The 20,103-nt window shown below is 54.9% G+C and overlaps 1 protein-coding gene across 2 annotated transcripts in view; it reads left to right on the top strand.

The window, feature by feature from the left end:
- SV2A (synaptic vesicle glycoprotein 2A) overlaps positions 1–20,103 on the top strand; it is a 49,964-nt gene that overhangs the window by 10,812 nt on the left and 19,049 nt on the right. The window contains exons 2-5 of one of the 2 annotated variants that reach the window (XM_030542256.1): positions 1,364–1,470; positions 3,904–4,807; positions 17,202–17,382; positions 19,191–19,342. In XM_030542256.1, coding sequence (XP_030398116.1) covers positions 4,219–4,807; positions 17,202–17,382; positions 19,191–19,342 — 922 coding nt within the window. In that variant the 5' untranslated portion in view covers positions 1,364–1,470; positions 3,904–4,218. The remainder of the gene's footprint in view (positions 1–1,363; positions 1,471–3,903; positions 4,808–17,201; positions 17,383–19,190; positions 19,343–20,103) is intronic. The other variant, XM_030542255.1, reaches the window with a different exon arrangement.

Below are 20,103 nucleotides of genomic sequence, written 5' to 3'. Positions count from 1 at the left end.
CCCGCGGTTTGCTCTCGCGTTCCCCGAACCCCCGTGCAAGCAGGTCTCCTTCCCCGCGGTGTGCTCTCGCGTTCCCCAAACCCCCGTGCAAGCAGGTCTCCTTCCCCGCGGTTTGCTCTCGCGTTCCCCGAACCCCCGTGCAAGCAGGTCTCCTTCCCCGCGGTTTGCAGGGGGGTTCGGGGAACGCGAGAGCAAACCGCGGGGAAGGAGATCTGCTTGCAGGGGGGTTCGGGGAACACTGGAGCAAACTGGGGAAGGAGACCTGCTTCCCCGCTGTTTGCTCTCGCGTTCCCCGAACCCCCCTTGAAGCCGCCCAACAGCGCTGCAGTGTGGCCACATCTAACACCACTTGCAGCGCTGGTTGCTGTAAGTGTGGCCACTCTATAGGGCCAGCGCTGCACAGCTGTACTAATACAGCTGTAACAACCAGCGCTGCAAAATTGTAGATGTAGACATACTCTGAGACTGCTAAATAAGTCTTCCGATTTTTCAAGTATGGAGCCAGCCAGCAGCTCCTATCTGAGGTCAAATGGGGGCTCTTGGGTCCTCAGCACTTCTTAAAATCAGGATCCTTATTTAGAGACTTAACTGTTGATCTGAGAGCCCAGTTTTAGCCACCTCTTTTTGAAAAGTCTGTTCCACCTTAATTAGAAGGCTCAGCTCTGTTAAGCTTTGTCTCGTGACCCTGGGAATGGCTGCTAAAGGGAAATTTCACTGTAAAATATTGATACAAGCCAAGGGTATTGTTTGGGGGTAACCTTGTTTATTTACAAAAAAAATATCCTCAGAGCCATGGTTGCTTGAACATGGGAGCAACAAACAGCAGGCAATTTCCTTTCGCAGAAATTCCCATGTTTGCCGCTCCAGTGAGCACTGTGCCCAAACATCTCTCACTCTCGTGGCTTCCTCCCAGGATCATGCTCACAACTGCTTCTTCTGCCTCTCTGCCTCCAACACACAGGGCCTTCAAAACTGATAACTTAGCCCTTGCATTTGCAGCTAGAGAATGCTCCCCCTTGCTCCCAAGCCCACTCAGCTCAGCTCTGACTTGCCTTGGGCAGTCCCTCCATTGTTTGTAGCTGTCTCGACTACACAAAGGGGCCTAATTGCTCCTTCCTTTGATTCTGAAAGGGAGTGCTTAGAAAAGCCATTGACTAGGTCTGTGATTGTCTTTGCCAAAGAGTCAGCTGATGGCACCTTTGAGAATAACTATATACAAATACACAGATCTCTCATCTGAATATCAACCTATCCGAACCCTACTTGGCTTGGGAGAGTTGCTGGATAGTTTGGGGATGACCAGAGCTAGATATAGGGATTCTTATATATACAATATTAATAATCTATTTCCATGTTACCACAGGTCATCCCCAGCTATGGCTCGGCTTTCCCAAGCTAAGCATGGTTGGGCTACACTGAACTTTGGATGGTAGATCAAGCAGGACCCTGGTGGCACAGGAAGTGACACTGGTGAGTCAGTAGGGGGCGCTCTTCCTTTTGGTATGGAGTCGGTGGCTCAGCATGGTGCTAGGGTGCTGTGCAGCTGGAGGTGCCACCTGTCTGATGCAGTGGGAGACCAAGGTCCTGGCTGTTGTGGGTGGTTAAAGACCCAGTGATACGTTCGTGTTTATGAAGCTGACTTTTGGGGCAGGGCCTTTTGCATTCTGCTGTCCTACATCTCCATCTGCAGTGGTGATCACACAGCATTCTTCCATTCCTGTCTCAAACGTGCGCTGTGCGGCTGTTAAACAGCCCCTGTGTCCCACCCCAGGGGTGGCTGCATTTCCACAGCAGATGGTTTAGAGGTGAGTTAGCATTGGCCGAGCTCCTCTAGTTTCGCAGATAGAAGGTGCTGGTTAAGGGCAAAATACTGGCCAGGCTTTTCAAAAGGAGCACCCAAACACACTGGCAAGACTTGAGACACCTAAGAGCGGCCTTGTTTTCAGAGGATGGGGCTCAGCACTGTCTGGAAATCAGTCTCTTCCACGGTGTCATAAACTGGACCTCCAAAATTACTAATGACTTGGAATCCTGGCTTGGAGAACATGGGGATCTTTTTTAAGTTATTTATCTGTAATACAGTGACACCTAGGAGTCCCAGCCATGGGCCAGAACCCCATGGTGCTAGGCGCTGTACATATTCATTGCTGTTAGGTGTATTATGGTAGCACCTAAAGCCTCAGTCCTGGATCAGGTCCCTGTTATGTTCAGGCATACGCACAGGGAAGTTAGATAAAAACCATGAATACTCTTGCTGGAAGGGTGCCCTGGAACATGACTTTGTTACTTAAACTCCAGAATGGTAACACCCAAGGACCCAAAACCAGTGAGAGACAAAGCAGGCTGCTCCCTAAAGTGGAGTGGCACAACTCAGCCCACCTTATTCTAAGCTGGCTGTCTGCAGAGCTGACTGTGATTGGACACTCCTGGCTGAGCCCTCTAGCTTGCAAGCAGGACTGGGAAACTGCAAATTCAAGTGATAGCTTTTGATTTTAACAGTTTCAATCTACCACAGAGCCCATGGTGTTAGGCTCTGTAAGGTGGGAAACTGAGGCATGAGTCCAACTAATTTAGGCTTAATCAATTTTTGCCTTCATTTATATATTTTCAGACAATTGTCACTTATGTTTATGCCAGACAGTAAAGAGATAAAATGGAATAGGTGGGGACTCAAGTTCTGAGAAGCTCTCCTATCCTTCCTGATGGTTGTCTCACATTCTGGCCTCTGTGCTCCTCTTTCAGTCTCATCCCTTCAGTTTCCGGTCTGGTATTTCTCTGATATGGGCCCTCATTCACTTGGTTCTTCCACATTTCCACGTTCAAGTCATTTGCTTTCCTGCAGCCAACATTATTTAACATCACACATACCCAGTTCTCCATTGAGCCACGTTTTCATGATTTGTTTTTCCATCCTCCTGTCTATGCTGTTTGTAGCAGTGTGGCTGCTTCCTGGGTCTGGGGGTCGTTTGAAAGGGTTTTACCCTGCCCTCGTTAGCCCCCGCTTGCAAACCCCGGAAGTACTCCACATCACCTATGCTGTGACTCACAGCACCCCGACTCAGGCTGGCTTAATGGCAAATAAAGTTCACGCAAACCTCAGAGTCCTTAACCGCAAAATAATCCACAACAGTCTTCAAGGAAGCCCTCAGTCATGAGCGTCACCTGCTTCTGCCAGCTCTGTCTGGCTGGAGCTCAGCCCTTTGGCCCTACTTCCAAGTTTGCGTGTGTGCGTGCATGCGTTCCTTCCTTTCCTTTCTCTCTCTCAACCAGATACACCTCTGCACCTTCCGCCTGCCTTTTATATTAGACAGGTGGGCGCCATCCTGTAATCAGGGTTGGTTTAGCCCCAAGCTCTCCAGCCTATGGGCAAGGCACTCTGTTAGTTATTCTAAAGTAAACCATTGACATTCCATCAATATCAAACTAACGCATCGTCCTCCTTCTTTGCCATTCAGCAATTGGCCTTGTGTTTTGGTATCATCATCCGCTCTGCATGGGTCATCCTCAGTTATTCGTTGTCACCTTGATTTTGGCTACCGCTTCTCACTGTGGTGCCAACGGGAGAGCTCTTTCCCGTCAGCTTAGAGGATCTTCCTCAAAGTGTTACAGCAGCACAGCTGCCCTGTCAGCATATTTTAAGCTTTTCCAAATGTGGGTTTTCAGGGGACCTTTGCCAACGTCTAGCCTCCTGCTTGGCAAACCATTGAAGAGCCTTGTCTGTAATTTTGCCTGTTGCATTTTTGAGGTACGTCATTTGGCGTTAGGGCCTAGGTATTGAATTGTTCCCCAGCCACGCGGTTCAGACAGCAGCTTCCTCCACCAGGAAGTGGCTTTCGAGAGAGAGAGCATGGCTGCCCTTTCCTACCTGATAACGCCCCCCTCTGTGTTTGTTCCCCCTCCCAGGACCGTCTCCATCTGCTGCCGCCCAAGGGAGATTCACCCAGTCGACTCGCCTGGCCACTCCGGCATCTCAAGCCTGGATTAAGCGAATGGGTTGCGGTTCAGTGCCCTCGATTGGCCGCCGTTGGAAAGCTGCGTCCTCCTCACCCGCCAAAAATTCCCACCACTGCCCCCTGGTCTGAGGAGACGGGGAGGGGCCCTGCGTGCTCATCCAGGAAGACCCACCCTCCACACACAGCCCCCATTAAAGGCGGTTCCCATCCTCTTCTTCCTCACACCAGTGAGATCTGAAGGTGGGACGTCAGCAAGGGCAGAGCCATGGATGAGGGGTTCAGGGACCGCACGGCCTTCATCCGGGGGGCGAAGGACATTGCCAAGGAGGTGAAGAAGCATGCCACTAAGAAGGTGGGCAAGGGCGTGGACCGCGTGCAGGACGAATACACCAAGCGCTCCTACTCCCGCTTCGAGGAGGACGACGACGAGGAGGATTACCAGCCCCAAGACGGCTACTACCGCGGCGAGTCGGCCAACGATGAGGAAGGGGCCTCCAGTGACGCCACCGAAGGGCACGACGAGGACGACGAGATCTATGAGGGCGAGTACCAGGGCATCCCCCGCAATGACTCCCTGAAGGCCGGGGACCACCTGGCCGACAACCAGCAGGTGGTGAGCGAGTTCAGAGACTTTGAGGACCTGGAAGGGGACAAGAAGAAGGACAAGGAGGAGCTGGCCCAACAGTACGAGCTCATCTTGCAGGAGTGCGGCCATGGGCGCTTCCAGTGGACACTCTACTTTGTGCTAGGGCTGGCCCTCATGGCTGATGGCGTGGAGGTCTTTGTGGTGGGCTTTGTCCTCCCCAGCGCCGAGAAGGACATGTGCTTGTCTGACTCCAACAAAGGCATGCTGGGTAAGTCCTTGGGATGCCAGGAGGGAAGAGGGGGACGCCGACCCTCGAAGGGGAAAGAGGCATTCTGGGGGATGGTGTTCCCGGAGGGAGCCTGGCAACCCTAGGGCTGAAGCAGTAATGCTGGGAAGGCGGGCAGGGAGATATAGGCACTCATAGACTCTCTTTGGCTCGATGTGGGGTGGGGTCCTCGTAGCTGAAAGTTCCTTTGGCAACCCCACCCCTCTTGGTGTCCTGCTCCCAAATGCATGTGGGAGTGCTCTCCTGTGGGTGACACAGTCATTTTCAGTGCCTAGCACTCTCATGGTTAGCACATTGCCCGGTTCGAGCCTTTTTTAGGGAGGAACCTCCCTTGCTACAAAGCCTTTCAGTTGGGTCCACCCACCACCACCATCACCTGCAAGGCTCAGGATTTAGTGTGCAGAGAGCCCCCTCCCTGCCCCAAGCTCCTATGAGATTAGAATAATTGGTGTGTGCGGTGGGATAGCGGATGGGGTTTTGCAGAAGCCCTGAGTTGCACTCCTGCCAAGGCCATAGTAAAAGGGGGAGGATGCTGGCCCTGAGTGAGAGTTCAGATTATTCTCCCTTCTGGGCTCTCAGCTGGTGTGATGCAGTGCCATACCATGCTGTTGGGAGCAAAAGTAGCAACACTGGCTCACAGCCCCAGGCAGACCCCTGTTGGTTTAGTAGCACAGATTGAACCCACTCTGGGTTATGCTGTTGCAGGGGGCACAGGGCATGGCCGGAATGGGATCCGGGCCCCACTCTGTGTGAACAGAGGGTAGTCTTGTTCCACAGCAAGTCATGCAAATTACTTTCCGTGGGTGCACTCTGCCCTCCTCCAGCCCCTCCAATGGGGGGTTTTGGTTTTGGCTCATGTAATTTCTGCAGCAGCTACTGTGTGTGTGCCTGAGGCATGCCACTGCTCTCTGGTGGATGGAATCGGATTTCCCAAGCTCTGTGTCATAGTCCCTGTACTGCTAACAGCTGACGGGGATTCTAAAGTGGCAGAGACTTGGCTTTTTGGGGAGGTTGAATTCTATCTGCCCTGCTCCGTACTGCAATCCATCAAGCCCTTGGTAGTCCTGGATTTGGTTTGTCACGGCTCTTCACCTCTTTGTTGGAGAATCTCAGTGTCTTACAGGTCAGGCCCCATGATCTGTCCCCTAAGGCTGGTCAATATCCTCCCCCTGGGAAGCAGCGAAGTGAAATGACTTGGGTCTAGCACACAGTTCGTTAGAGAGCTGGGAACAGGACCTAGGGGTCCTGACTCCCACAGACTGCTGCTCTAATCACTAGACCTTGCACTCCTCCCAAAACTGGGATTGGAACCCAGGAGTGCATGCTCTGTCCTCAGTGTGTTTGTGTCCCTGACTGTCCGGTCCCAGTGGCTAAAGGCCAGCAGCTCTCGGGGTCTCGTCCCAACCCCTGCACAGCCCTGAAGATGGGCTCTTGGGAACTAGCCTGCTCTCTCCCGAGTGGGTCCCTGCAGCTTGATTCCTGCTGAGTCAGTGCTGGCACCAATGTGACAGGAGCCCGGTGGGAAAGGCCGTTGCACCTGGGAGATGCAGGCCCAAGGAAGCTGGGGGAGCGGGGGGGCTGGGACCAATATTGGTAGCTTGTGGATTTGGTCCAGCTTGGGAGGAACAGCTACCGTGTCTGAACGTCCCAGACAGAGCCAACAGCCCAGCCCGGCCCTCTGACACTGGTAGCGGGGCTGGGGACCCCTGAGGGGTGAGGTGTACTGTGCCCTGCTGCCGCATCTCTGCCTAACTAGAGTCTGGAGGGGCTTTCTGTCCAGAGCTGAAGGATCTGCTCTCAGAATTATTTTGGAGCATCTCCCTGGCCTGTGATACAGGAGATCAGACTAGAGGGCGAAACTGAGGTGCAGAGAGGCCAAGCTCTGTAGGATTTGCTCAGCAGTTGGGAGGTAGACCAGACCTCTCATGTCCCCTAACAGGCCTGTAGCCCCGGTGGAATTCGCACCCGGATTGCTTGACTGCAGGCGAATGGTTTCTCTATTCGGCCACACTGTTTTCCTAACCTGACTCTGTCTCCCGGATGGATAATTGTGAGGCTGATGACAGTGAAGGGCTCGCTTGGTAGAACCGAGCTGGAAATGGGGGGCCGGGGGCTGGATTTGTAGCCAGGGGTGGTTCATACTGTGAAATCCCTTTGGATGCTGCGACGGGCGAGAGCTCCCGATGGCAGTGACAGTCGGTGACTCACGCCCTGCATTGTCCTCCTTCTCCCTCTGCCGTCCTCGAACACTGGCATAATTTAGCCAATGTGAACGGGCCCCCAGCTTATCTCTCTACACCACTGACAGCCCCTCCGGGCCTCAGCACTGCCGCAAAGGGCTTAGTGGGAATTAAATCCAAATGAAAGCAAGCAGGAGGAAATCTTGCCTGAACGGCTGCAGAGAAGAGGGGTGAGGGGGTGGGGATGCTATAATTGGGGAGGGGGGGCAGGAGTCTGGGAACCCAGGGAAGGCCTAGAGCAGCCTGGATTTCAAGTGAGTTTTGTGCTAGAGGAAGGCACCGGATTGACGCCCCTGGCATGCGGCGATTTGAGCAGGTGCAGGCTGCATTGTGGCAACGTTCGCTCCCCCTCCCACCTCAAGCACTGCCCGTCACAGCCCCGAGCGGGAGCTACCCCCTCACCTTGAAAAAGCTGTGGAGATTGGCGAGGGAGGCCCCCCTCCCACATTTGTGGGGTGCTCAGTCTCCATGACCCTTTCAATCCTTGGCCTGTCTGTGGAGTCTGTCCGCCCAGGGGCTGTGAGTGGGGGACCTCCCTGTCCTGCTAGGAACTAGACTGAGCCCCAGCAAACTCGTTGCATGATGACCACAGGACTGACTCTCAGCCACGCCCGTCCCAGACCTGAGCGTGAAAAGCACCTTTGCCCCGGCCCAGGCCCTGCTTGGCGTGGACCTCTGCACCTTCCCCTCTGGAGATCTCCAGCTGCGAGAGCTGTTGCTGGCCCCGTGCGTAGGGCAGGGCAGGAGTGCGTATGCAAGACGAGACCCAGGCAGGGTGTGCAGGATGAGCACAGGTGGAGGGATAAGGGGGCCATGTGTGTGCAGGGGAACATGGGTGTGTCTGTGTGGAACCATGAGGCAGCACCCAGCTGTGCAGGAGGCTGATTCCCATTTGTGTAGTGGCCGGCCCAGCCCCTTGCGTTGCCCCTTCCAGCACTTTAGGGGGACAGTTACTTGCACTGACGGGATCTGGGCTGCGGAGCGGTTCGTCAGGGAAGCTCCTTGTTCTGCCCTGCGCTCTCCATCCCCAGAGGACTCCAGCCCTTTCACTGAACTCCCACTGGGAGTGCCCGGCATGAACTCTGGAAGGACCCTGCCTGGCAGCAGTTGCCAGGAATGTCTAGCTGCTAATTCAGTGCTTGGATTTGCTTGGATCTCTCTCCATAGTCTCCCTTCCAGAGCTGGGAATAGAACCCAGGAGTCCTGACTCCCAGCCCCCTGCTTTAACCACTAGACCCAACTCCCCTCCCAGCACTGGACTAAAAACCCCAGGTGTCCTGACTGTCAGCCCCCTGCTTTAACCATTAGACCCAACTCCCCTCCCACCACTGGACTAAAAAACCCAGGCACCCTGACTCCCAGACCCCTGCTTTAGCACCTCCCAGAGCTGGGAATAGAACCCAAGAGGCCAGTCTCCAGTCTGCCCCCTGCCTCTCGGTGTAGCTTACCCCAGGACTAATAACCACAGTTCCTTCTCCTCCATTGTTCCCAGGCCACGTGTTCTGAATTGGCTGATAACAGCCCCAGTCCTGGCCCATGCCTGTCTGTCTGCGGATCCTGAGGACTAATTCCCTAGGCTTCAGGGTCTCTCCCTTTGATAAGCCATTCGCCTGTAACCCTGAGTCTGCCAGTCACTGGCATGTCCCCTCATCAGCTCCTCTCTCACCCAGCACCCTTAGCAGCTGCCTGAGCATTTCCTTCCCGAGCTTTGCACCGGGTCTGCACACCTCAATACGGGGGACGCTGGCTTTATTCTCTGCCTCCCTCGCTGGCCCTGCAGGCTTCCCGGAAAAGGCCCATCTCTCATGCCGTCCAGCCGCCTTTCCGAAGCATGTGCCTTGTGTTTGGATGAAAGGGCCTGTGGCAGGGGCGCGGGCAGGACTCTGCCTGTCTTCTGAGCATGGGGGGAGGTGGGGAGCTGTTTCTGCAAAGGGTCAGGTCAACTCCACTTCCACCATCGCGCTCAGACCCCGTGCACGGGGGGATATGGAGCTCTGACTGAACATGCTCGGGGAGGGGAGCTGCAACCACTCTGCTTGGAAACCGTTCTGCTTCTAACTCATGTTTTCTCTGCGGGTCTCCCTCCTCTCCTCGCTTTACTTGCTGTACCCCAGTAGTCTGCAGGACCGGTTACCGCGTAGCCCCAAGCACAGCCGAGGTGGCTGGGGGCTCTTACTGGAGAACAGTGTAGTGTTGGTCTTTAGGGAGGCTGTGCCTAAAAAGAACCATGAGTGGTTTGTTCCTCCCCACCCCATGGCTGAGCCCCCAACTCTGGTGGGCTTTGGGGGACACCTCTGTCGGTGTCGAAGAGCTCCTCCATGCCAGCTGCAGGGCAGAGCGGTGTTGGGATGCCACGCTGTGGCACTTGACAGTGCTGAATTCAAACGTAAACATGACCGATAAAGCCACTGGGTTTGTTATGATGCTGAGCTTCCAGGGCGCGGAGGACAGGGCCGCCTGCAGACTGGTGAGCTCTCTTGTAAGCCCCACAGACCTGGCTGGTTCTGCGCCCGGGACCCACCTGGGGCCATGCCCTTGGCAGCTGTTGTGAGCTCAGCAGGCTTAAGTGGCATCGGAATCTGGTTGGGAGACTTCCAACGGGGCGACTTGACCATGGTGCCCTTCCCTTCAAAGCCATGGCCTGGGCAAGGCGGTGCCAGGGGCCCTATGGTCACACGGGGCTTTGCCCCAGTGTAAGTAGGGGAGCCAGGACCCTGAACAGCTGCCTTGGGCGTAAAGGCTCCAGGCGCTGGAACGTAAGGGTTGGAGGAAATGGCGCTGGAGAGAGGGGAGCCTCTGCAATACACAGCAGTAAACCAGGGTGTGCAGGAGTTTGGCGCTGGGTTGGTGATGGAGCCAGGGGGCGAGAAGGACGAATCTGCCTATTCAGCCCTTGGCTGCTCCTCGTTTGGATCCTCCATCATGGCGGAGGCGCGAGGCAGCCGTTGGAAACCAGAGTGGGGGCTTGCGTCCCCTGCCAGTGCTGAGTGCGGCACACTGGGCGATGGGGATCCAGCAGCAGGTCAAACTGCTGAGCACGGGTGCTGCAAGGACTGAACCCCGGGGGAACCTGTGAAGCGAGGGGGCAGTCGGTGGCACCTTGCACACTAGGTGTGGCATATGGCTGCATTGTAAACTTACTGGAGGCTGTGCAGGGCAATGCAGCTGGGTTTCCCTGGCATGAGGTGGGACATGGGCCTCGTGCCCTGCTCTGGCTGGCATGTGTGGGAGCTGGGCCCATCAGCCTGGGGACTTCCAGGTGGATCTGGCCGCTGGGAGCGATACGCTGCGTCCACTCAGCAAGTGGGGTGGGGAGAGGACAGACCCCAGGGCCAGGGGTGGAGGAGCCAGATGGGACGTTAGTGGGATGCAGCAACGGGGAGCGGAGAGAAGCCACCCCGCTGCGCCATCTCTGGATCCTGCTGCTGGAGGGAAAGGGTGTCTGGGAGGGGACAGTCCCCATGTCCCATTCCCATCCCCTGTGCCAGATGTTTGATTACTTACCATTGTGGTAGCATCTAGGAGCTGCCGTCATGGATCCCTATGGTGCAGGGTGCTGTACGGGCTGTGGGCTGGGACCCCCCTCCATTGTGGGGTGGTGTACGGGCTGTGGCCCCCCCCTTGTGCAGGGTGCTGTACGGGCCATAGGCTGGGACCCCCCTCCAGTCTGGGGTGCTGTACGGGCCATGGGATGGGACCCCCCTCCAGTGCAGGGTACTGTACAGGCTGTGGCCTGCGCCCCTCCCCCCCACCATGCAGGGTGCTGTACGGGCCGTGGGCTGGGACCCCCCCTCCAGTGTTAGGTGCTGTACAGGCTGTGGCCTGCACCTCCCCCATGCAGGGTGCTGTACGGGCCATGGGCTGGGACATGCCACTCCCCCAACTTCTGGGGCACTGTACAGGCACATAACAAAGAGCTGGGCCCTACCCCAAAGAACTGACAATCTAAGATGGGAGATTTGTTCCTGGGGTGCAGAGCCGAGAGCTGGCAGAGAATTGACATCCCTGCAGCATGGGCACCAAAGGCTGCTCCCGAAGGAAACAAACCAAGCCCGGGCGGACGAGCACAACCTGTTCCTTTAGGGTTGGATGGAGGGGCAATCTCTGCTCTCCTTATGTGACCCCCGAGCCCTGGATTCAATGGGATGGCACCTGAGTGGAAGAAAGTTTCTGGCTGGAATAAGTGGGAGGGTGGGAGCAGGCTGGACAACCTGTGGGAAAATGCCCCCTATGGGAACAATCCTGCACCAGCCTCGAGGTTCTGCCAGGTGGTTCCATCTCTAATGTCTCTGGCCCTGATTCACCAGGTACGTCTGTGCTGCGGTCATGGGGTGTGGTCCATGCTAGCTTCCATCGAGCCAGCCTGAGTATCCATAGCTGTGCAACCACAGCAGCATAGCCTTCAGTTCAAGCCTGCTCTGGTACCCTGGCTCCTTCCTCGGAGGGCTAGCCTAGGCTGCAGCCTGTGCTGCTGCAGCTTCCCTGCTATTGGTACCCGAGCCAGCTAGAGCAAAGCTCCCGCCTCTGCTGTGTGGACGTATCCTTAGTCACACTCCGGCAGCACAAAGGGGGTGGAAACAACCCTCTGAGAATCCTACCCCCCATGCAGAGGCCTTCCCAGCTGGTGCAGAGCTGGCATATGGGCCTAGCACCCACCCTGTTCCAAGCCCCTGGCATGGGGGTGGATTAGGGGGGTGGCTAGAGAGCACTGCACTATGGGTAGCCTTTTGATTCCTATGGGAAACAGAATGTAAGTTAGAGCAGCCTTGAGGCTGCTGTAATTTACACCAGGGTTGGACAGAAGTTTGCATGACCCCAGCATATAGGCGGGAGTGGGGGGGAAATAAGAGGGCTTAGGAGTTCTCTTACCTCCCTGCCCCAAGTGTAGGAAGGGCGTGGCTATTAATCAGGCACCCTGGTTCCAAAGCCGTATGGCTCCTGCCAGCTATACACTCGATTGCTTGAGGAATATGGTTCTTCCTGGCTCCATTTGGAAATGTAGATGTCCCCTTGCCACATATGCCCCCTTCCCTGAATTCCACCCCAATCTGTCCAGAAGAAAATGGTTGTGGCTCTTTGCTCTTCCATGGGGCCTGTCACCTTGTATTACGCTGACGCATGGCCCTGTGACTGCAGTTCAAATCGAAATGAAAGGCAGGATAAAAATAGCTGCTTCTCCTCTGCCTGCGCTCTGCCTCCCGGCACTCCACTGCTTTGCTGTGGTGGCAGGCTTCCCACCCCGCCAATAAGCCACTTCTTCCAGCCCAGGAGCCCAGCTGGACTTTGTTTCTTAGTTTTGCTAGTCAGGGCTGGTTTATGATTTCTTGTTGGGCAATTTCTCCCCTGTGTTTTAAGTAGATTCAGCACTGGTGGAAGGGCTGGACTGACTGCCCCGGAGACCAGCGCCTCCTATGCATGCAACTAGGTTAGGCATCGGGGTGAGCTGCCCCTGAATACAGCCCGTCACGGCCATGCTCCAACCCTGCCCTGCAGGGTTCACCTTCTGGGCCTGTGCAGTCCCCTTGGGGACCTAGTCTTCCAGCTGGAGCCACCAGCTGCTGCGTGGACTGGAAAAGGATCAAGGCATCGCAGACCGTTTTAAGGCTCGATCTTTAGGGTAGGGCATGGGTGCCCGTGCTGAAGTTGGCGGGCTTTGTACAGGTTTCCCACTGATTCTCAGGATCAGGATTAGTGTGGAGGGATGTGGGGTGTGGACAGCTCGAGCTAGTACTTATCCTTCTGGCGTCTGCAGACATCGAGAGCACCTGCATTATGTCCCGGCACTGGTTTGGTCCCAAGAGCAGCAGCCTCATTCTCCCCCATGAATACACTGGTGTAAAACAGGAGTGAGGGGGGTTGCAGGAGTCTTTCCATCATTGCTCTGTTGGAAGGGTGACTGGTCCTGCCATCTAATCCTTGAGCCCAGACAGACCCTTCCTCAGACCTGCCTGCATGGATCGATTGCAGGGTTGGGGCCATAGCTTTGGGTTCCTGTTTGGTATGAAAGCCCCTCTGGAAACATCAGGGAGTCCCGACTGTGTCAGTTCTGTTGGATGTGTCAATTTTCAGGTGAGAAGGGACCGTTCCGGTCATCTCGTCTGCTCTCCTGCACAGCACAGCCTGGAGAACCTCCCCTAGCAATTCCTGCATGGAGCCCGTAACTTCTGGTTGAGCTAGGATGTGTCTCTGAGAAAGAGCTGGCCAATCTGGAAGGATGTTGGGAGCTCGGAGAGGGTTCAGAGAAGAGCCACAAACGTGATTGAAGGATTAGAAAACCTGCAGGAAGCTAAAGTGAGACAAATTCAGACTGGAAATAAGGTGTAAGTTTTTAACAGGCAGAGTAATTAACTCATCCAGGGTTGTGGTGGATTCTCCATCACGGGCAATTTTAAAATCCAGATGGGATGTTTTTCTACAAGATCTGCTCTAGGAATTATTTTGGAGCAATTCTCTGGCCTGGGTTATCCAGGAGGTCAGGTTAGATGATCAACAATGGTCCCTTCTGGCTTTACATCTATGAATGTAAAGACCCAAGGGATGCAGAATCCCCTACGTCCCTAGGAGCAGTGTTCCCGAGGTTCAGACCCCTCACTGGTGCAAATTTTGTACCTTATTTCTAGTTTGAATTTAGATTCAGGCCATGTCTACACTATGAGGACTATCCTGGCACAGCTACGGTGCCATACTATGTTGGCATAACCCCACAGAGTAGACCCAGCCTGAAGCAATGGAAGGGATTTTTCCATTAGTGTAGGAACACCACCTCCTTGAGCAATGGTAGCTAGGTCGATGGAAGCATTCATCCGTTGCCCTAGCTGTGTCTACACTGGGGATTAGCAGATTTATTTGGGCATAAGTTTTTTACCCATGAATGCTTATGCCCAAATAAATCTGTTAGTTTTTAAGGTGCCACCAGACTCCTCACTGTTTTTGTGGTTACAGACTAACACAGCTACCCCCTGATACTGGGGATTAGGTCAATATAGCTACAGTAGCGTGACTTTCTTGCTGAGAGGCAGGTTTTTCCAGGCCTCAGATTATTCTTGTAGCTCTCTTCCAAACTCTTTCCAATTTGTCAACATCCTTGTTGAAGTGCGGACACCAGGACTGGACCCAGTTCTGTGCAAAGAACTGATCTTCAGTGTCTGAATTGGAAAACTGGGGGGGAATAGTGTCTGGTTGCCCTCAGAATGAAAATTTTTCAGATTATTTTTTTTTTGAATGAAATGAGCCGTTCAACTCATTTTGGGTTGGTTTTCAGTTCTTTAACCTTTTTTTTTTTTAAACTAAAATTGAAGTAAAATTTGAAATGGAAAATCGTTTTGAATTGAAAAATTGAAAACTTTTGCTTAATGTGGAAACGAAACATTTCAAAATTTGGGGGGGATTTTTGAGAGGGCAGGGTTGCTTGAAACGATTCGATGAATTTGATACAAATTCGCAAAATGTTTTGGTCGACAAAAAAATCTGCATTTTTTTCATCCTGAAATGATTTCAGATGGAAAATTTTGCCCAGGGCCAGTAGCAGCTGACGATCTCACCAGTGCCTTATACAATAGTGATAACGTCTCTGCTTCTGCTGAGTATTCTCCACCTTACCGATCCAAGGATTGTATTTCCCTGCCTGCCACCAGCCTTGGTGATGCTCTTTGGGCTTTTCATGTTTCGTGGGTGGTTTTATGACTGTAGCCTGGAATTCAGACATTGTAAAGTTGTTACACCAGCTTGAGTGATTCATTGCTAATATTAGTCCAGTGTTACCTCATTGCTTTGCCTCCAGCTGGTGTTTCTTGCCTTCTGCTTAGAGTGCAAGCTCCTTGGGGGCAGGGACTATCCCTTTGTTCTGGGTTTGTGCAGCACCTAGCACCAGAGGGGCCTGGCCCATGGCTGGGGCTCCTGGGTGCAGCCATGATATGAGACAATTAATGGTGACTGTCCCGCGGGGCTTGGAGAGTCCAATTTGCATCTGGAAAATTGGTTTTGCCCTTGTGCCCTTTTGTAGGGGAATTGACTTGGCGGAAGTCGCCCAGCAAGTCAGCAGCAGAGCCAGGAATAGGACGCGGGCCAGAGCCCTCCCCAGGAGCCCAGGCAGGCTCCAAAGTTGCCTTCAGCCAGCTGTCTGGGTGCTGTCTTGGTGATAGGTGGCAGATTCCATAGGAGAAGCCAGTGCTTAATTTGGGCCAGGGCTGGCAATTCTAGGCGTGGCAGTTCATAGCCCCGGTGCCTCTGGGCCTGCTGCATCAGTTAGGAATGTAAAAAAATGGCTTGATTTTCATTATTCGTTAAGCCCTGGGAGCAGCTGCCTCGCCCCGGTGTGGGTGTGAGTGATTCCAGGCCGTGAGAACTGAGGGGCACGTCACTGGAGGTAGAATCTGGGCTCTGGCTGGCCCCGGACAGCGACCTGGCAAGCGGCAGCCACGCGCACTTGCCATGTGTCCGCCTTGGAGAGCCATCCCCTGGATTGAACAGTCAGGATTTAGCGAGAACTCCCCTGCCGTGGTGCAGCCGCGGCATCTCCTGAAAGTGACGTGAAGGGCAGAGGGGCCGGGAGAGCCCACCAGCCTCCAGGGAGGAGTGACTCAGCATGTGTGTGTGTTGGGGGGGTGTTCGTCCTTGTCTCAGGCCGCTCACGGGGAGAGGAGCTGGGCACGACGCAGATGAGGGTCTGGCCTGCGTAGGCGGGAGGATGTTTCTCTTCCCCGGGCTAGGCCGACGAGCCTGGGCGGCTGCGGGGTCCGAGTCAGCCCTCTCGGCTTTAGCTGCCCGATGGGCCGTGAAATCCCCGGGAGGAGGGATCAGGATCGTGCTAATCATGCAGGTCGACAGCTGCCGTCACCGTGGTGCGAACGTGCCGCTTTGGAGTCCTCATCACACTCTGCTATGTCAGGATTGGAGGCTGGGGGTGAAGGGATTTGTTTCCCCTCCATACTGAAGCGATCAGCAGCTAAGAGCTGCACTGTGACATGAACCCCCCCATGCCTCCATCTCCCCCTGTGCTCACCCCTACCCTGCAACATTACAGGGATACCCCCTTGCACCCCTGTGCTCTGCCTCCCAGCTCAACCCTGCAGCGTGATACTGTCCCCCGCTGCTCCCTTCGATCTCCCCCTGAGCTCAGCCCTGCAGCCAGACACAGTCTCTCCGGCACCCTTATCTGCCCCATGCTCTGCCCCCTAACTCAGCCCTGCAGCATCACTGGAACCTCCCCTCATCTCCATCTGTGCTCAACTCCCCCTCCATCTCAGCCCTGAAGTGTGACATTGTGTCTCTGCTCCTCCATTGCCCCCTTGGCTCACCCCCATCCCCCTCGCTCAGTTCTGCAGCATGACACAGTCCCCTCTGCGCCCCCTGTTTCCCCCTGTGCTCTGCCCCCCAGCTCAGCTGTACCCCATAGCACATCTCTCCCCATTTCCTCCCTTCCCATCTCCCGCCATGCCCTGCTCCCAGCTACAGCAGCCCTCTGCCCGCCTGGGCTCACAATTCCCCCTGTGGCACCGGGCTGCCCCTCGTACCAGTCCGGTTATCTGGGGCAGCGAGCAGGGCTCCTCTCGCGCCTGCATCCCCCAGTGGAAGAGAAGTGCAGCAAGAAATTAGCCACAGGTTGCTGGGACAACTTGGGAGATCACAGCCCTTGCTGGCAGGGCAGGTGGGGGGAGTGGGAGTGGGGGAACTGGGAGCTGCACAGAGCCACCAGCCAGAAGAGTGATGGGCTGCCCGCTATGGGAGGGAGCTCCTAATTCATTGGGTTTGGGGTTCAGACACAGCATGGGCAGCAGGACTGCTGGGTTCTCTCCCCAGCTCTGGGAGGGGAGTGGGGTCTAGTGGTTACAGCAGGGAGGCTGGCAGCCAGGACTCCTGGGTTCTCTCCCCAGCTCTGGGAGAAGCGTGGGGTCTAGTGCATAGAGCACGGGGTTGAGTGTGGAACACAGGAGTCCTGACGCTTCTTGCCCCTGTTCTAACTGCCTGCCTCCTAGAAGCTGTTGTGCTACCCGCCTGCCGCACTCCACCCCAGCACCTGCTGCTTGGCGTTGGTGGCCGCACGGCCCCTGCATGGACATACTTTGCTGAGCCCTGAGGGAGTGCCAGGGCTGTCGTTACTGCTGACAGGTGCCACTCTGTTTGCTGTGTCCCTCCAGGCCTCATCGTCTACCTGGGCATGATGGTGGGAGCATTCCTGTGGGGCGGCCTGGCGGATCGGATCGGCCGGAGGCAGTGCCTCCTTATCTCCCTCTCGGTCAACAGTGTCTTCGCCTTCTTCTCCTCTTTCGTGCAAGGTTACGGCACTTTCCTCTTCTGCAGGCTGCTCTCCGGAGTAGGGTAAGGGAGGCCCGCCAGGAGCCAGCCCGCTCGTCTTGGATGCTGTGCCAGGAGGGTGGCTTGTTCACGCCCCCAGATGGGATCTGGTCCCTGAGGGGGCCAAGGGGAAGGTCTACCTCTGGCCATGTCATGGCTTGTGGATCGAAACTGATCGTGAGCCATTTCCAGTCTCTGGGATGGAAAACCCGTTCCCCGGAGCTTTTAGAGCCACTGAGGTCTCCTCTTGGCCAGGTCAGAACTGGGATGGTCTAGTCTGGGATGCTGGGTGAGTGGTGGTATCCGAAGAGGGGGAGCTAGGTAGACTTGTGGTCAGGGCTGCCACACGAGAGGCAGTTGGGAGGCCTCAGCAGATGGGCCAGAGTCTGGATATGTTATAGCAGGAGGTCGGAAACTGGCAGAGATGAGCCAGTGGTCAAATGGGTGACAACTGGTGGGATGCCAGTAAGATCTGATCTGAAATGGCAGGAGGTGGGGATACTGGACCATATGGACCAGTGGGTTAGATCCAAAATGGCAGGAGGTGGGGATACCAGACTGTATGGACCAGTGGTTTGATCTGAGGTGGCAGGAGGTAGGGATACCAGACTGCATGGTCCAGTGGTTTGATCTGAGGTGGCAGGAGGTAGGGATACCAGACTGTATGGTCCAGTGGTTTGATCTGGAATGGAAATGTCCTGGGAAATTCTGTAATATTTTTCCATTTGCTCCCTTCCCCCTTGGACATCCTACCCAGTTTCTCCCTCCCTTCCCTCTGATAATCTCAACGCAGCAACTACCAGCTCTTCCAGGGGGCTCCATCCCTGGAGCCTCTGTTGCTCATGCTAATGGAGGAGACTGGCTGGGAGACAGGGCTGCCAGAGGATTCAGGGGGCCTGGGGAAAAGCAATTTCAGAGGCCCCTTCCATAAAAAAAAAAGTTGAAATACTATAGAATACTATATTCTCATGGGGGCCCCTGTGGGGCCCAGGGCCTGGGGCAAATTGGCCCACTTGCCCCCCTCTCTGGGCGGCCCTGCTGGGAGATCAAAGGTAGCCACTGATATGGAAGGTGCGAGTTGAAGTAACTTGTCCGAGGTCACCCAGCAAATCAGTAGCTGGTCCAGAAATAGGACCAGGAAGCCTGTCTCCCTTCCCCCTCCTCTAACCCCTAAACTCTCTTCTCCCAGTGGGTTTATAAGCCAAGTTGCCACTTTGCCTGATCAAGCTAGCTCCTACATCTGGGCAGGAAAGCAGGTGCCGTAATGAATTGAGATGCTAATGCCACGTGCACCTCTGAATTCCCCTTCTCTGGGGCGCACCGCCTGGAATCTGCCAGCAGAAATCTGCTGGTAATTAAGGTAATTAAGAGCAGGCTTCCCTGAGAAAACCAACACTGTGGAAAGGAACGTCCAGACCCAGTGCCAGAATCTGGCCAGGCTGGTGTGTCTACAATGGATATGGAACAAGAGTCGGTAATGGGGAATCCCTCCAGTCTCGGATCTCTTCCCCCCGCCCCCCTACCCTAAGCAAACACATAATTAATCTAGCCCAGGTATATGCTCTGTTCTACTCACTGCCTCTCTAACTTGGTAGCCTCCACTACCTGCCGCTATATTTGATCAGGCTGATGGCGCATCGGGTCTGCTTTCCTGGCTTCAGAGGATGGTGTTAAAACCTCAGCACCTTGCAGTAGGGTGCGGACAAGTCCTTCCTGACCCCTTTCCCATTTGGCAATGAGCTTATGCCCTGCAGCATGAGGATTGCCAGCTCTTGCAGGCTCTCTCCTACTGGAAGCTGTTCTGACCCATGTTTTCTTCCTCCCTTTCCCAGCATCGGGGGCTCAATCCCCATTGTCTTCTCCTACTTCTCAGAGTTCCTAGCTCAGGAGAAGCGAGGTGAGCACCTGAGCTGGCTCTGCATGTTCTGGATGATTGGGGGCATCTATGCATCAGCCATGGCTTGGGCCATCATCCCTCACTACGGTAAGAGAAAAGGGGGCCAGCTGGTGCTCCCATCCTCCTTGTGCTGGGAAAGCCACTGTGGTCTCACAAAGACTGTGTCAAAGAATGAGTGGGTCAGGGGTTGCTAGTAATGAACTATGGATAGGAGTGGCTGAAAATTTTCCATCAAAACTGTTTCCTGAAAAAAAATTGGATTTTTTTTACTAAATTATTTTTTTTTTGCAAGTGTCTGCTTCCCTCAGAAAATCCTGTAGTTTCTCAAAGCAGAAACATTTTGATTCAGCAATACCACCATGGTGCTTCATGGGAGTTGTAGTTTGGGTGCCTCCTGTTTGCCATTTTCCCCTATGGGCTGGACTCCATCTCCCATGATGCACCATGGCTAGGGCTTCTGAAGAGGCACCATCTCCCCTTTCCAAGTGGGGGGGAGACTGTGGTGCATCATGGGACATGTAGTCCAGCCAGGCAGCCTGGCCTATAGAGAATGAGGCACCCGAACCACAGCTCCCATGAGGCACCAGAGTGGCATTTCCAAATCAAAATCTTCTGGTATTCACACTTCTGCTGAAAAATCAGGTTTCCAGGGGGGAACCCCATATTTTTTGGACCAGCTTTAGCTCTGTAGCCCCTGCCTCTCCAGTTCACACCTGTTGTCACAGCCTAGCTGTCTGCGTGGATTGTGTTTCGCCATCCCAGCCATTCACACCCCCAGGCTGGCAGCGTCAGCAGAGACATCTGGTGGGCCTGAACTCCTCTCTTGCGCCTGCTCTGTGCCAGGCCAC

The sequence above is a fragment of the Gopherus evgoodei genome, chromosome 24, assembly GCF_007399415.2.
Source record: "Gopherus evgoodei ecotype Sinaloan lineage chromosome 24, rGopEvg1_v1.p, whole genome shotgun sequence".
NCBI lineage: Eukaryota > Metazoa > Chordata > Testudines > Testudinidae > Gopherus > Gopherus evgoodei.
Note: the sequence above shows the minus strand (reverse complement) of the source record. Positions and strands in the feature narration are given on the sequence as shown.